The sequence below is a fragment of the Meles meles genome, chromosome 6 (assembly GCF_922984935.1).
Source record: "Meles meles chromosome 6, mMelMel3.1 paternal haplotype, whole genome shotgun sequence".
Taxonomy (NCBI): domain Eukaryota; kingdom Metazoa; phylum Chordata; class Mammalia; order Carnivora; family Mustelidae; genus Meles; species Meles meles.
In genome coordinates, this window is record NC_060071.1 from 137,671,753 (window position 1) to 137,687,886 (window position 16,134).

At 47.5% G+C, this 16,134-nt stretch overlaps 2 protein-coding genes across 11 annotated transcripts in view; one reads left to right on the forward strand and one right to left on the reverse strand.

The window, feature by feature from the left end:
- The window catches only part of NUMB (NUMB endocytic adaptor protein), a 191,274-nt gene extending 180,321 nt beyond the window's left edge, over window positions 1-10,953 (forward strand). For 5 of the 8 annotated variants that reach the window (XM_046009246.1, XM_046009245.1, XM_046009249.1 and 2 more), the window contains 5 exons: window positions 221-425; window positions 2,556-2,846; window positions 4,809-4,958; window positions 7,844-7,990; window positions 8,880-10,953. In XM_046009246.1, coding sequence (XP_045865202.1) covers window positions 221-425; window positions 2,556-2,846; window positions 4,809-4,958; window positions 7,844-7,990; window positions 8,880-9,595 — 1,509 coding nt within the window. In that variant the 3' untranslated portion in view covers window positions 9,596-10,953. The remainder of the gene's footprint in view (window positions 1-220; window positions 426-2,555; window positions 2,847-4,808; window positions 4,959-7,843; window positions 7,991-8,879) is intronic. The other 3 variants (XM_046009252.1, XM_046009253.1, XM_046009250.1) reach the window with 2 other exon arrangements.
- A 1,881-nt stretch (window positions 10,954-12,834) lies between these two features.
- Window positions 12,835-16,134, reverse strand: part of PAPLN (papilin, proteoglycan like sulfated glycoprotein) — a 30,545-nt gene continuing 27,245 nt past the window's right edge. For all 3 annotated transcript variants that reach the window (XM_046009244.1, XM_046009243.1, XM_046009242.1), the window contains one exon: window positions 12,835-13,244. In XM_046009244.1, the coding sequence (XP_045865200.1) occupies window positions 13,069-13,244 (176 nt within the window). In that variant the 3' untranslated portion in view covers window positions 12,835-13,068. The remainder of the gene's footprint in view (window positions 13,245-16,134) is intronic.

The following is a 16,134-nucleotide window of genomic DNA, read 5'->3' on the forward strand; positions in this document are numbered from 1 at the left end:
ACAAAAGCACAGTGCCCACCACAGTAAAGTATCATCAGTATGACCTGAGATAATTTATTCATTTAATTTGCCATATTGGTATGTTAAGTTACAGTTTTTAAGCTGGAGTTTCCAACATTTTCCCATGTGTAAAAAACAGACTTATTTGTGGTCCAGGCTAATTTGTAGTTGTTGGTACTGTAACTCTAAAAAAGTTTTTTAAACCTTCTGTTATGTACAGGGTGAAAGATTGAGTCATGCGGTAGGCTGTGCTTTTGCGGCCTGTTTAGAACGGAAGCAGAAGCGGGAGAAGGAATGTGGAGTGACTGCTACTTTTGATGCCAGTCGGACCACTTTTACAAGAGAAGGATCCTTCCGCGTTACAACAGCCACCGAACAAGCAGAAAGAGAGGAGATTATGAAACAAATCCAAGACGCCAAGAAAGGTACAGTCTGTTCTGCTACAATTCGCATTTATGCAAGTTAACATTTGGAAGCTCACAGGGGTAAGCTTTCTCACAGTCAGAGAGAACTCTTAGTAATATATGAAGACCTTCAGAACAAAGCTGAAAACCTAAACAAAGGCCTTTCCATTAGAGTGGCTTGTTTTGTGGCTTCTGAGGTGTTTACTGTTTCCATTATGGGAAGCGGGGGAGGAGGCTGAGAGGACATTTGAAGAAGCTACATTGAGGGAGCCTGGCTGGCTGATAAGGTCTCAGGGGCTGCTCACAAAAGCACAGTGCCCACTACAATGAAGGATCATGAGCATTCCTTAGGATAATTTATTCATTTAATTTGCCAGACTGATACATAAAATTATATGTTAAATTACAGTTTTAAGCTGGAGTTCCTAACATTTTGCCTTGTGTACAAACAGACTTATTTGTGGTTCAGGCTAAGTTGCAGTTATTGGTACTGTAACTCTAAAAAAGTTTTTTAAACCTTCTGTTAACCCCCCTGTTTAAAAACAAAACTGGGGAGTTGCAGCTTCCAACTTTTGTATAGTAGAGTGTGTGAGCATCGACTTCCAAATAAATGATTTAAACAGTGACAAAAAAAAAAAAATGGGAGAAATCCACATCCTAGGACAGACTTCTAATTCTGATGCATCTGATCTCAATGAGAAGCAAATGCTGCCAACGACCTACATCTTGAAGGAGGAAGTACAGGTTCCAGGTTCAGGCTGCAAGGGGCCCGCTGATGGTGATGCTGGGTGCAGGTGCGGGCAGAGAGTTCACAGCCGTGCACTTCGTACCCGATGATAGCTGTGTTTTAGTGCTTTAGCAGAAAAAGTCCATAGATTTTGAGAAGCTAACCTATCTTCTTCCCAAAGCCTCTGTTAACTTTAGTGTGCGATTTTTGCAGAGTTGGTGAATTTTTCTCAGGTACACATGACAGCATAGCAGAAATGCCTGTGCAAGTTATTCAGGAGTCTCGTCCAAAGTCGGGTTTGAGCGTATTGTAGAACTAAGTGATGGGGCTTAGGAAAAATGCTTCGCATTCTTGTGTACAGCTAGAGTTGAAACCGACGAGGAATGTTTTGGAATTAAACCATTCAGTTTAAATATTTACATTAATAAAAACTTGCTCATTTTTTTACTCTATCCTTTTAATTCTAAACCAGCCATTTTAGAGAATACCATTAGTCTACTACTGACTCAAACAACTCTAATTTTAAGCCTGAATATATATATATATTTTATTTGAAATTAAATTCTTGATTATGATTTTTAAAAATGTCTTATAAACATTACATTTGTACCAGATACCAAAGAATAAAAAACACCATGCTATTCTTATCAGAAAATTTAATATGTATAGCTATTATTTAGTGGGCTTCAGTGATTTTTCAGACTGGAAGCATATTCCTTAATAACACCAAATACTCCTCCTTAGTACATATAGCGCCTGCTGAAGTGGTTGAGTCCTAGCATCTAGAATTATGAGCAGAGGCGATGGAGATTTACCACCACCAGAATGGAACTCAGCTGGTGCTCACATGGAGATTGTTATGTATTTAGGTGTAATCCAGTTTAAAATGTCACTTCTGTATGCTTTTATTCTGATGAGCCACAAATGCACATTATTTATGATTTTGAAAAGACTGCTTTGTGACATTCTTTAACATCTAATCTAAATAACACTTGCTTGGACCTTTCTGTCCCTGGCACTCCCAAGGTCCTCTCTCCCCAAAAGAGCGAGTGAACAAGCATTGAAAACTATGAATCATCATTCTTTAAAGGACCTCACATAGGAGTTCATAGGTGCTGGGTTTTTGTTTTGTTTTGTTTAAAATCTTGGTCAGCGTCTTCAAGTCTTAAGTTATGAATCCCTGCATGAGAATCAAAGATCTAATATTTGTGTCTTAGTAGATATGCCATGACATGTAGTAGGATGTTAAACCTTTTATTTGTCTGAAATGTAGGAGATCTGAGTGCTGCTTTTAACCTGTCCTTTAAAAGACACATTGGGAAGGAGTGGGGTAAAAGGACCTAGGAGGGTTTGGAGTTCCTCCACTGTATAAGCTGGAATTATTTGAAGACTGCTAAGGTCCTCTTTCTCTTGACTTTCTTGAGCTGAAACAGATAAGACAGTTGGTTCATCAGTGGCCCCTGGCAATACTGCCCCACCCCCGTCCTCTCCCACCTCTCCCACTTCGGATGCCACTGCCTCCATGGAGACGAACAATCCTCATGCCATCCCACGCCGGCACGCACCCATTGAACAACTTGCCCGTCAAGGCTCTTTCCGAGGATTTCCTGCTCTTAGCCAGAAGATGTCACCCTTTAAACGCCAGCTCTCCCTGCGCATCAACGAGTTGCCTTCCACTATGCAGAGGAAGACTGATTTCCCCATAAAAAATGCAGGTAATGCAGCATCTGCCTGACTCACGGGTGCTCCAGCACAGAAGCGTTATCATCACTTCCGGTGGAGACACGAATCCCATCAGACTAGCCACCCCTCTCACTCTGAGGCTGGTTGCTGGTTATTTGTATCTTGTGTCATTACCCCCTAGGAGACTACTAAGGTTGATGCAGGGGGACGTGAATTGTTCATTTCTCTTCAACAAATAGGTGACAGAGCCATGATGGGAGCTCGGGGACCGAGCTGCAAGGCTTGCAGTTTGTCCTGATGGAAGTACGCTACCTCTCAGCCAGCCTCCTTCCAATCGTCAGGGGTCTCGAGTTTCCATTCTTACTCTACCATTTGGGACCCAACAGAGAATTAATTTAAAAGGCTTTGGAAACACATCTCTTCAAATGGTATTACTGTCAGATGTACCAGAAGAAACGGATAAGTGCTCATTGTCCTTGTGGCTCGTTGGCTCCATACAGAGGAAACTCTAAACGGGTTTCCTGTTTAAATCGAAAAGCTGTTGTTCATCAGAGACAGTGGGCTTGCTCACACATATCCATTACCTTTCAGAACTGCCACACAGGCCTTTGTGTGGCCCCTGTACAGCTGAGCCAGCCCTGGTAGCTCTATCCTCATCATAAGATCCGGAGCTAAAGTGTCAGATCTGGTCAGTGCTTTTTCGGGCTCTTTTTTACTTTGCTCTGAGACATGTTGAGCCAGTGCCATAACAGGATATAAGGAAGGTGCGTTTCACTAAGACACTCCCACTGGTGGTATATAAAAGTTCAGAGAGTTCAGGTTTTTTGACTGTTGAAACTAGACCTACCCAGCAGTTGGACTAGACGATTACTGAGGGTCTTACCAGCTCTCAGCTCCTGTAAAAACAGAAATTCCAGGTGCTTTCAGGACCTTGTCTTCAGTTCTCCTCTGGAGCAGATGGGAAACGGAAAGCATTCTTTTCATAGCTGAGTGAAAGAAAGGTTCACAGATTATCAGCTTCCCCAGTGATGTAGAAGTATCCCAGAGTCATTATTAAGAACAAAGCCTCTGGAGACCTGGGCCCCAGTTTGCTTTTTCATGTTATCACAGTCCATATACTTGCTACTTTGGTGTTTTTTTTGTTTTTGGTTTTAGAGCATGGGGTGGGGAGGTGGGAGAAGGGGTTAAAGAGAGAGGGAGAGAGAGAATAAGCAGGTTCCACGCCCAGCATGGAGCCTGATGCAGGGCTCCGTCTCACATCCCTGAAATCATGAGCTGAAACCAAGAGTTGGACATTTAACCGACTGAGCCAGCAAGGTGCCCCTATACTTGCAACTTTGGAAAAAAGAATGATGACATGGTCGTAGCTTCTTACAGAGAAAAAGAGCTGCACTGCTGCCCCTGACTTTAACCCACTTCCTGATAGAGTTAATAAGTGGCTCCAGAACTGTACCCAGACCTTGGGAAGTAGTTGGGAGACAAACAGGTTGGAAATGTCTTCCAGAAAGATCTAACTGGCAGAAAAAGAGAACACCAAGTTCTCAGTAGTTTCACAAAGGAAAGGATATAAAGAAGTCTGGGGATTGGCAGGGAGCAAGATAGTCCTTAGTACATGAATTGTTGACATTTTATATCCAATTTTTTGAAGATTTTATTTATTTATTTGACAGAGATCACAAGTAGGCAGAGAGGCAGACAGAGAGAGGGGGGAAGCAGGCTCCCTGCCAAGCAGAGAGCAGAGAGCCCGATGCGGGGCTCGATCCCCCGACCCTGAGACCAGGACCCGAGCTGAAGGCAGAGGCTTTAACCCACTGAGCCACCCAGGCGCCCCTTTATATCAATTTTTAAAGCTGTTTTTATAGCCCCACTTGATAGTTGAGACTTTTCTTTCACAAATAAGGTATGCATTATAAAAATGCCACCTAGTGTCATACTGTTCTATTTTAGAATTACTCAGTTTTCCTGTCTGGAGCCATTTTTTGTTTGCCTTGCAGTGCCGGAAGTAGAAGGAGAGGCAGAGAGTATCAGCTCTCTGTGCTCACAGATCACCAATGCCTTCAGCACACCCTCCGAGGATCCCTTCTCATCTGCCCCAATGACCAAACCAGGGACCATGATAGCACCGCAGTCTCCTGCCTTTCAAGGTTGGTACCCTCGTGGCGCACTCAGTTCTCCTTGAAGCTTGTATTTTTATGGCACAGCTCACTGACTGTTGGTTGGCACCCTGAGCTTCCCAAGAGCTGGTCAGACCCATTAATTTCCCTGTCTGATGATGTCTCAGATGCTTTAATTTCCCTGTTCGACAATGTCTTTGTTCTCTGTCCCAGTCCTGTTTCCTAAAATGTCTGCATTCATCATTCTGCATGTACCTATCATCTTTGATCCCATTCTGTTAGGAGCTTTTGTAGTCCCCCACGCCCTGCTTTATTTGCCACTTAACCGTTAAGAGAGTTTCCAGCTAGCTCTCTAGAAGCAGCAGTCATCAGAGTTGGTTCCAGTGTATACCTTTTTTTTTTTTAATTTTTAAAGATTTTATTTATTTGTCAGAGAGCACAAGCAAGGGGAGTGGCAGGCAGATGGAGAAGCAGGCTCCCTGCTGAGCAAGAAGCCTGATGCGGGGCTCAGTCCCAGGACCCCGGGATCATGACCCGAGCAGAAGGCAGACGCTTAACCAACTGAGCCATACAGGCGCCGCACAGCGTATGCGTTCTTAGCAGAGTAGTTCTCAACCCGGGGCGAATTTGCTCCCTTCAGGAAAGATTTGGCATTCACTGGTGATATTCTTGGGTGTTACAACCTGGAAGGGGTGGTTGCTACTGTCATCTGCATAGAGGCTGAGGATGGTACTAAACATCCTTCAGTGCACCCAATAGCTGCCCGCGTGACAGGGAAGCAGTCATCTGGCCCAAATGGTCAGTGGTGCCAAGGCTGAGAAACCCTGGACTCACCTCATCTTCCTCCTGTCACAAGAGGCTGTTAAAGAAAAAGGCGCTTCTTCTGGCTCTTTAGTTCATCTTCTATAACAAGTGTCCTAAAATTTGCCTTTGTAAAGGCATTGAAGAGTTAATAAAAGTTGTTTTCATAGATGCCGAGTTAATAGTTGGTTTTGACTCTGAAGTCCGCAAAGAGTCTATATATAATTTAAATTATAGACTTTGAGAATTTGAACTCTTATAATCACCATTTCTTTATTTCTTTTGAAAGAGAGCTCAGAAGTTTTTTGTTGTTTTTTTTTTTAAGATTTTATTTATTTGACAGAGAGATCACAAGTAGGCAGAGAGGCAGGCAAAGAGAGAGAGGGAGAAGCAGGCTCCCTGATGAGCAGAGAACCCTACACAGGCCTCGATCCCAGGACCCTGAGACCATGACCTGAGCTGAAGGCAGAGGCTTTAATCCACGGAGCCACCCAGGTGCCCCAGAAGAAGTTTTGCTGTTGGAGACAGTACCCCGTTCCTAAGAGAGGAAGCTACTACATGCTTTCCTTCAGAGTCTCTTTTTAATAACAAAAAGAAAAAAAAAAAAGTCCATTATAATCATATGCACCAAATGGCTTTTCATTTCATAAACAAATATTTATAATACCTATAGTAGGCACAATTTGTTGAGCACTTATTAGCACTGTGGCTGCCACATCTTGGTAAGGACTCGTGCATTTTCTCCCCTCATTTAATCTCCACAACAACCCTTTGAAGTAAGCATTACAGATAAGGAAAATGAGGCTCAGAGAGATTGAGTAAATTGCCCAAATTACACAGCCAGGATTCAAACCCAGGTCTCTCTGAATATCCTACCTGTTTTATTCTGCTGCCTCTGTGCCTGTTTACAGTGGATATACAGAACTGAATAGAACATAGTCCTTTTCCTGCCTTTAAGGAACTACCGATCTGTGGATGAGCTAGTCTTTCAGACAAGCCCTGGGGTAAATAGTACCAATGCTGAAAGCATGGTTGCCTGGTCTTAAAGAGGGAGTGATTAAAAGCAAAGGGCAGGAAACAGTGCCTGCTTGTCTGCTCTGTACTAAATACGATAGAGAGCTGGGCTAAGGAACAGAAACTCTTGGAAAAGATATCTGGAGTAAAGAAGCAAAGGTTAAGAGATTTTAATAAAGAGAGAGGAAAGAATAATAGTACTTTGAGATATTGTGAACATTACTGAGGGGGAAATCTTCAGAAAAGAGAGATGAGATTAATTCTGTAGGGAATTACAAATTTATTAACCAAATGAAAACATATACCAAATTTGATTTCTCATTTATAGCATGAGTATACGAGCCTTAGGGGGTTTTTGAGAGAATTAGATAGGATGATGCATTCTCAAGTAATGTTAATGAAGTACATTAATGATCATAAGGGATCATTATATTTAACCCATTGTTATTGTTGGCATCATTTGAACTTTTGGAAGAGTGGTAGGAGAAGGAAATGCTTTATCTACATCATTATACCAAAGGCCAAGCTATATCTGGAATAAATTTTTGCTGCTTGTTAGACAAAGCAGCTTTGTTCAGCTTAATTGGAAATTGTTTTTCTAGGTTTCATTCCCTCTCCCCCTGTACACATATTTTCCTAGAACGGTCATTTGACTTCTTTTTTTTTTTTTTTTTTTTTTAGTGTAGCTTTATTTTTTATTTCTATTTTTTTTTTAAGATTTTATTTATTTATTTGACAGACAAGAGAGAGATCACAAGTAGGCAGAGGGGAGGGGGAAGCAGACTCCCTGCTGAGCAGAGAGCCCGATGCGGGGCTTGATCGCAGGACCCTGAGATCATGACCTGAGCCGAAGCCAGAGGCTTAACCCACTGAGCCACCCAGGTGCCCCCAGTGTAGCTATCTTAATTACAATTTCTAATTCCTTCTTCGCCGAAAGGTTTGTGTATCCATTGCAAGATAGCATGGTTATCGCAACACCAGCTTTTCTGTCTTATCTGTTCCACCAGTATCGCACATTGGCCTGACCGACCCAGCTCCCGGGGGTCGCCCGTCCACCCTGCATGAATTAACTCCATCGATGTTGTCTGCTCCCATTGTAGCTAATGGCACTGACTCAGCCTTCCATGTCCTTGCTGCTAAGCCAGCCCATACCGCTCTAGCACCCGTAGCAATGCCTGTGCGTGAAACCAACCCTTGGGCCCATGCCCCTGATGCTGCTAACAAGGGAATTGCAGCCACACATTCGGGTAAGGTGGCCATGGATGGTGGTGAGGATTCTGGGATCAGATGAGTGACGCCTATTCAGGAATCAACCATTTACCTGAGTGGGAACCAGGGAGGAATCCTTTCAGGAACAGTATGATCCCCCCAGAAATAGATGGCGAAGGAGACAAACTCAAGAGATTAGATTCAGTAGTTCCTAGGGCTACGAAATAGAGCCAACCCCTAGAGCTTTCATAAAATACAGATTCCTGTGCCCTACCCTGAGGCAACCACTGAATTTGGATATGTGTGCACATGCCTGTAGCAGTTGGGTACCCCACTTCTTATGGTGGCAGGCCTACAGAAAGGGCTGCCAAAAGGCCTTCATTTTTGCTCGTCTGTACTTCCCAGTTTTCCTATAGTGAACATTTGTTAACTAAAATCAGAACAAATTTTTTTTTTTAGAACAGATTTTAAATAGTAATGAAGGCAGTTCACCTGAAGGATAACATGTGTCTTGAAGTGAGACAGGGGCCGTGAGGCATATGGCCAAGTCACTGGCTATTTTTATTCTGTTAGAGCAGAAGATGAACCGCCTTGGGCCCTGTAGAGCATGTGCAAGCTGGTGTCTGTACCATGGAGTACAGTACAGCAGTAGGAGAGGCTTTCTGATGCCAGCCAGTTGCCTTCGTTGCATGCAGTCGAGCCCTATCTAGACAGCTCCTCCACATGGCTGAGACGCAGCATGGTCTGACACGTTCCCTTAGTCCTAAAACAATACCTCCTCAGCTGGTTAAAGAGACTTTTCTCCCACCGGCCAGAACCACAAAGTATCCACACGTTAGGATCAGTCAGGTAACCAAGGTTACCAGGTAAGGAAAGAAGCCCCTAAAGATTGATTCTTTTGTCTCTCTCCATCGTGTTTGTTCCCAGGGACCGAGTGGGGTCAATCTTCTGGTGCTGCTTCTCCAGGTCTCTTCCAGGCTGGTCACAGACGCACGCCCTCTGAAGCTGACCGCTGGTTAGAAGAGGTGTCCAAGAGCGTCCGGGCTCAGCAGCCCCAGGCCTCCGCCGCTGCGCTGCAGCCAGTTCTCCAGCCTCCTCCACCCACTGCCGTGACCCAGCCGGCGCCGCCTTTCCAAGGCCATGCATTCCTCGCCTCTCAGCCCGTGCCAGTGGGTGTGGTCCCACCCCTGCAGCCAGCCTTTGTCCCTGCCCAGTCCTATCCTGTGGCCAATGGGATGCCCTATCCAGCCCCTAACGTGCCTGTGGTGGGCATCACTCCCTCCCAGATGGTAGCCAACGTGTTTGGCACTGCAGGCCACCCTCAGGCCATCCACCCCCATCAGTCTCCCAGCCTGGTCAAGCAGCAGACATTCCCTCAGTATGAGACGAGCGGTGCTACTGCCAGTCCCTTCTTTAAGCCGCCTGCTCAGCACCTCAACGGTTCTGCAGCTTTCAATGGTGTAGACGATGGCAGGTTGGCCTCAGGAGATAAGCACACAGAGGTTCCTGCGGGCACCTGCCCAGTGGATCCTTTCGAAGCCCAGTGGGCTGCATTAGAAAGCAAGTCCAAGCAGCGTACTAACCCCTCTCCCACCAATCCTTTCTCCAGTGATTTACAGAAGACGTTTGAAATTGAACTTTAAGCCGTCTCTATGGCTTACGTATTTTGTCTGTACTTAGGCAAGGGCAGGGGCAGAGGTCAAAGGAGCAAAGGGAACTTTGTGTTCCCAATCAGTATACTTTTCACTAATCCCAAAGGTCCCAAGGAGCATGTCCAGGCAGAGTGTGCTAGGAAAGGTGATTTTTTTTAAAAATGGGAAAAACATTCCTAGAGAAGAGTTGTCTTGCAGTTAGGCTCAAGAAGTCAAAGAAATGTTGCCCTCTGTCCCCTTCTTTCTCCCTCAGCCCCTTACAAATCTCTGGCAATAGAGAGGCAGAAGTATCTGAACAGGAATTTGTATTCAAAGCACATTTACTGGAATATAAAACACAACGGGAAGCAAAACAATCTCCCTTTGTTTTTCAGGCCATTCACGTGCCGCCTCAGTACTGGCCTGTCAGGTCAAGAACACGGTGGCCTGTGCTTGGGCTGGGGACGAGAGGCAGGCTGTGCCGCCAGAATTCCCAGGAGGGCACATCAGCAGCTGCCCAACAGAGCTATATTTTAGGGGCAAAGTTGAGCTTCCACTTTGAGTAAGAATAAATATTATAAATATATATCAAAAAAGCCAAAATCTTTATTTTTATGCATTTAGAATATTTTAAATAGTTCTCAATAGTAAAAAGTTGTATGAGTTGTAAGTAATCTTGCCAAAGGTAAAAGGGTTAGCTGTAAGAAATTGTACATAAGATTGATTTATCAGTGATGCCCATCGAAGCGGAGAGAGGAAAGGTTGGGAGGGGCAGATGGGATCCGAATTACTTGGCATCATTCGTTGTAAGTAGCGCATTGCGGCAACAATCATGCATCTGACCAATCCAGTCACTAGGTTGTAGTTTTAAAGAAATGAAAGAGCAGTATTGTCCTGGTTTTGAACCTGTGATGAAATTCTAATGTCGTTATTTTAATGGACTCAGTCTACGTACACTCTATAGAGAATCTGGATTTTCTTTTCCGTACTGCTGCAGTTTATGTTAGTCCTCTACTTAACACTAAGGTGACAATGACATAATCACGTCCGTTGACGGGAGCGCAGGTTACTGTGTTGGTTTGTCATGTGGGTCTTGGTGGGTTTTGTTTTGTCCTTTACGTTTTGTCCCCAGGAGTTTCGTGGGGATGGAGAGTGTAGTTCATTAGCCGTGTGTGCGTCCGACCCCCACCCCAAACCTGTGGTGAGCAGAGCATCCGCTGCCAGCTGCGGCCTCTTGACCTCTGGTAACATGAGATCCCATCTCATTTTTACTTTCGAACGTTGGCCTTACAATCAAATGTAAGTTATATATATTTGTACTGATGAGAATTTATAATCTGCTTTAACAAAAATAAATGTTCGTGGTAGAAGCTTTTGCCCATGAAGGGCTGGTCTTTCCCCTTTTCTTTATCAGCAAATATGTCGCCTTTTCTTTTTGCTCTGTTCTGCGGTTCGGCGGCTGCTACAGAACTCTGGTTTGGTGGCTAGAAGATCTTGTATTGGGACTAGTGTACTTTGTCTATTGAAGTAAAATTGGCACACAGTGTTAGTTTCAGGTGTACAACATACCGATCCAACAGTTCGTACAGCACACAGTGCTCACCACCGTAAGTGTGATCACCGTCTGTCACCACACGTGCTGTTACAGTATTGCTGACCACAGTCCCTGCGTTAGACTTCCTCTCCGAGACTCCTAACTGGAAGATTGTACCTCTGGATTAATCCATCTGTTTTGCCCATCAGGACTGGTATATTCTTAAAATTCACTTTTTGTTTATACTTTAGGCTTTGGTTGATCTAAGCATATCTCTGGTGGCAGACTCTTGCTGCTCAGGCTGTGGTCTGAAACAGGAGCATGGACTGCACCCAGCAGCTGAGTAGAGGTACAGAGCTCAGCTCTGCCCCCCCCCCCCCCGCCCCCAGCCTAGTCGGCAGAAAATACCCTGGAACAAGGTTCACCTGAAGGGCCCTGCTGGAGCGGTGAGTCTCAGCCTTGGATACATACTACAATCACCTGAGGAGCTTCTAAAATCCTCACCCTGGTCCCTACTCCAGGCCAGTAAATCAGAGTGGTGGTGGGGGGACCCCCAAGTTCAGTTGTTTTTTTTTAACTAAAAAAAAGCTCCCAGTATGGAAGAGGGTTGAGAACCACTGGTCCAGCTTGTTAGTGTTACTCTTTGCTATAACCTTAGCCCAGTACTCTGTGACTAGTTCTGAGAAGAGCTGGCTATCCTCGAACTTACCAGTTGGGGAGAACTGGGGAGTCCAAGAAAGTAGCCCTTAGTTTCCAGTTTGTCTAGCAAAACTAGCCATGGTAAATTTTGCTTACCAGGGGATCCTATTTTTTTTTTTTTTAAGTGGAAAGAAAAAAAATGCCTCTGCCCCTAATCCACGCTTCCTGTGTTGACTGAGAGGTAGACCAAGAAGTCATGGGTCACTCACCCATGATGCAGTTTCTCTTTTCCAGCCAGTGTGGTGGTAATAAGTCAGCTTTTCCCCTAATGCCTGCCTTTCCGATGTCCCGGAGTAACCTGTCAGGTCCAGCCGGTCCTCTGTAGGGTGTGTAGGTTAAGTGGAAAGGGACCTGGAAGCTCAGACTGGGCTGAATCCAGGCCCCTCGTTGAGCAGCAGCGAGGAACGGGGGGTTCTGAGAGATGGAGGCGACTTCTGCCAACTCCAGCCGTGTCTGAAGCCACTTCGCTGTTCATACATCGCCTTCCCCTTCTTCCCTCCCGTCCTGCTGGTGCTGGCGTTTAATGGTCTGGTTCTGCCTCACAGATTCCTGCTGCGGGGGGAGAGGCTCCCCGCTGGTCACTGTGCAGAGCGGGTCAGCTCGATACAGGGTGAGGTGACCCTCATAGCCAGGCTCTGCGCGTCGGCCTCAGGAGGGGAGGCCTTTCCGGAGGAAAGTAAGGGGCACCCGCAGTTCGGCCTTGCTGACGGCACCAGCTGCTGCTCCTTCACCCCCATCCCTGTCCTGGGCGCACGTGCCCTGCTGCACCTCGGCAGGAGCTCTCCCGAGCGCGCCGTTAACTGTCCGCCCGGGGCGGGGGAGGGGGGGTTTGAAGCTGCCCCCCGGAAGGGTGAGCGCGACCGGAGCAGTGGACCCGCTGTCTGACCCTGCGTACAAGGGCGTTCTAGCAAAGAGAAATGGCCTGACCCGGCAGGAGTTAGCGTGCCGATACATGGTAACTTCGAAACACTTCCACACCTCCCCACCCAGCTTTCAATGAATTGAGAACCCTGGTAACTTGCTCTAGAACCCAGTGAACGGATCCTGCTTAACAGAAATAAGGGAGGAGGCCGGAAAGGGTGGCCTTCTCCCAGCGGATGCCTCTTGACAGCTGCCTGTGGTGGCGCAGCGCAAGGTGGGTGCTGGCGAGGCGGGGCGGCCTGAAAGGGCCCCTTCTCTAAAGGACAGATCCCTTTGCCAGCCGGAGGCCACAGGCCGAGGGTTGCTTCGGGACTGGGCCCGCAGCCAGCCTTCATCCCTGCTGCCAGACGGGCTGAGCGGGAGGCTGGACGCGGGAGCAGCTGGCGCAGCAGAAGCCGGAGTAGTACTCGTTGCCGCAGAACTGGGCCTTCACGATCAGATCACAGTTGGCGAGCTCGGGCTGGTCCACACACTCCCTGCCGAGGTTCCCGGGGTGGCCGGGCGGCGCTGTGGAAGCAACCGGGGGCGGGGGGGGCGGTAAGGAAGCTGTGGACACTGAGAAGTCCCACCTGCCCTTTCTTTGCCTTAAGAGGAAAGCAACAGTAGAAGCGCCAGGCTTCCCAAAAGCACAGTCACTCTGTACTCTTTTAACACCTCTGTGCAGCCCGCGCCCCCGCCGTCGGCCTCACGGGACAGGCCGGGGTCCTGCAGCCTCAGTGCAGGACAGACTGTTAAGCCTTGACTCCATGTGATGACTCATCCCTTGACGTTAACTCCCTGCCCTCGCGCTTGGGACCTGCAGAGCTGGATGACGATTCCCTTCACCCTTGGACTGGCAAGGAAAGGTGGGGCATCCTCCCTAAGTAAAATTCTGAGTTGGGCTAGAGCTGTCCCCTTTCTCTCATTGCTGATTCCCTCCAACCTCAAAGGGTTCGTGCCTTCTGCAGCCCTAGTTTATCTCCTCACTTCGTTCCCCGTCTTCCCAGTTCTCCCACTTCCCCCAGAGAGAGGCAGCGAGCCCTTAGACAAGGTGATGGAGAGAGCAGCCTTAGGAGCCATGGTTCTAACACTGCACGAAGCACAAAGTGCTGGCTCCCGCCCCCTCTGAACATGCTAGGAGCTTCGGTGCCTTAAAAACCCCGTGAGAGGGGCGCCTGGGTGGCTCAGTGGGTTAAGCCGCTGCCTTCGGCTCAGGTCATGATCTCAGGGTCCTGGGATCGAGCCCCGCATCGGGCTCTCTGCTCCGCGGGGAGCCTGCTTCCTCCTCTCTCTCTGCCTGCCTCTCTGCCTACTTGTGATCTCTCTCTCTCTGTCAAATAAATAAAATCTTAAAAAAAAAAAAAACAAAAAACCCGTGAGAGGGGCACCGGGCGAGCCAGGGCTGTAGAACAAAGGACTCTTGATCTCAGGGTAGGCAAAAAAAAAAGGTGAAAAAAAAAATTCTGAGTTTTATCCCACTGCTTCATCTTGGGACTGAAGTGGCCTCATCTGGTTAATTTCCCTTTTCTTTCTGGAAGGGGCTCTTCTGACTCAGCCTGGTTAGGCCTGAATAGCACCTTCCCTAAAGTCAGATCTCATGGGGCTGATCTTCATCTCCTCTCCCCCTGCTTTTTCCCAGAATACAACAGGAAGATCATACCTGGGTGGTCTCAGTACCTGATTCTATACAGATCTGGGATATCAGTATGAGAGTACTAAGCCGGCATTTAAACAACAGGTTTGAATTGTGCGGGTCCACTTTTTTTTTTTCATTAAATACTGTACAATACTATAAATGTATTTTCCTTCGGATTTTCTTAACATGTGTCTGGCTTACTTCGCTGGGGATACAGTATGTAATACTGATACAGTCCGTGCTAACTTACCAGTAGGGCTCTAGTCAACAGGCTGTTAGTAAAGTTTTGGGGGGTCAAAGTTCTACGTGGATTTGACTGCACAGACGTGCCTCAGGAGTCAACCATACCCACATTTATATAAATATCAAGCCATTTATGCATTTAAAAGAAAATCAGTAACTTTGGTATCGACTTCCAGCAGTTGCAGCCCTGGGGCCTGTCCCGGGCCCGAGGAAACAGCAGCTCTGGAGCCAGACCGCCTGAGCTCGGTCCTGGCTTCCCTACTTCCCAGCGGGGTGACTTTGGGCCAGTGACTCCAGCTCTCTGCCTGTGTGGAGACGGGAACGGCTCCTCGGGCATCCAGTGACTGGCTAGAATTTGAGTGCTGAACTATGCTGTGCCAGCCCCACTCCCTCTCCTGCAGAAAAGGAGCGAGCCTCTGTTTTTATCCCTCCGGTGTTTTCTGTTTCTCACCCTGGTCTTTTAGGCAAGAAGGTTGAGAAATCCTCAAGCGAGTCCCTTACACCAGAGCGTGACTAACTCAAGGCCCGCTACCAGGACGCTGACGCTAATTCCAGTATGCCCCCAGACCGCGGATCGGGCACAGGGAGGCAGCCTCAAGCAGTGAGACCCTACAGAAAGCATAATCAACAAAATGAATACAGAGAGAGGGGCGAGACAGCTTCCAGTCAAGAAAGGTGCCCGTAGAATAGGAGAGGAGCAACACTCCCCCAGCAGAGGGCAGGAGAAAGGTGTCCTGTCCAGGAGACAGCCCAAGCCAGACCCTGCAGCCTGCGACCACACAGCAGGCGCCGCGCCAGACTGTGCTGTCGGATGGGTTTCTGATGATCATTTCCCATGTAGACGTGTCTGCAGTGAGTCACAAACACGAACTTGGGTCCTCTGACAGCTCTCTCTCACACTAGTCTGCCTTCCAGCTTGTCTCGGGTCTGGTTAAATCTGGTTGGTTTGTAGACAGAGATCAATCTGCTGGGCAGAGGGGGGAGAGAAAACCGGCCCCGGCAGTCTAGCACTTTAGTGAAGGTCAGGCCTTCCTACACCCCTGCACTCAGTCACCAAGCCTGAGCAGCTAGCGCTGTCCCAAGGGCAAAAGCAGCTCAGAAACTGGAAGCCTGCATGTTAGTCTGATCCACTAAGCAACGATTCTACCGACTTTCAGCCTTTAGCGCTGGCCACTCCCCACCTGCAGCATAGCAGCCTCAGACCACCCGCCCCCCCCCCCCCCCCGCACGCCTCCCCCCCCACCCCCGGCAGGCGGGGGAGGGAGCAGCTCTCCCGGGGCGGTGCCGGGGGGGCCCTGGCCGCTGTGAGCATGGGGACAGACTGCCCGGGAGAGGCCCTCCTAGATAGTGGTATGACACTGCTTTACAGCATGGGCCTTGGGTTCACTAATACTCAACTCTGAGCAAGAGCTGGAGAACACAAGCTGCTGAATAATGCAAGTAAAATTCTGCCAGTTCCTGGTATAATCATTTAAGGAAAAGAATATTAAATATGAGGACTAGGGTCTAATCCCGGCTGAGCCCCTCGTTGGCTGTATG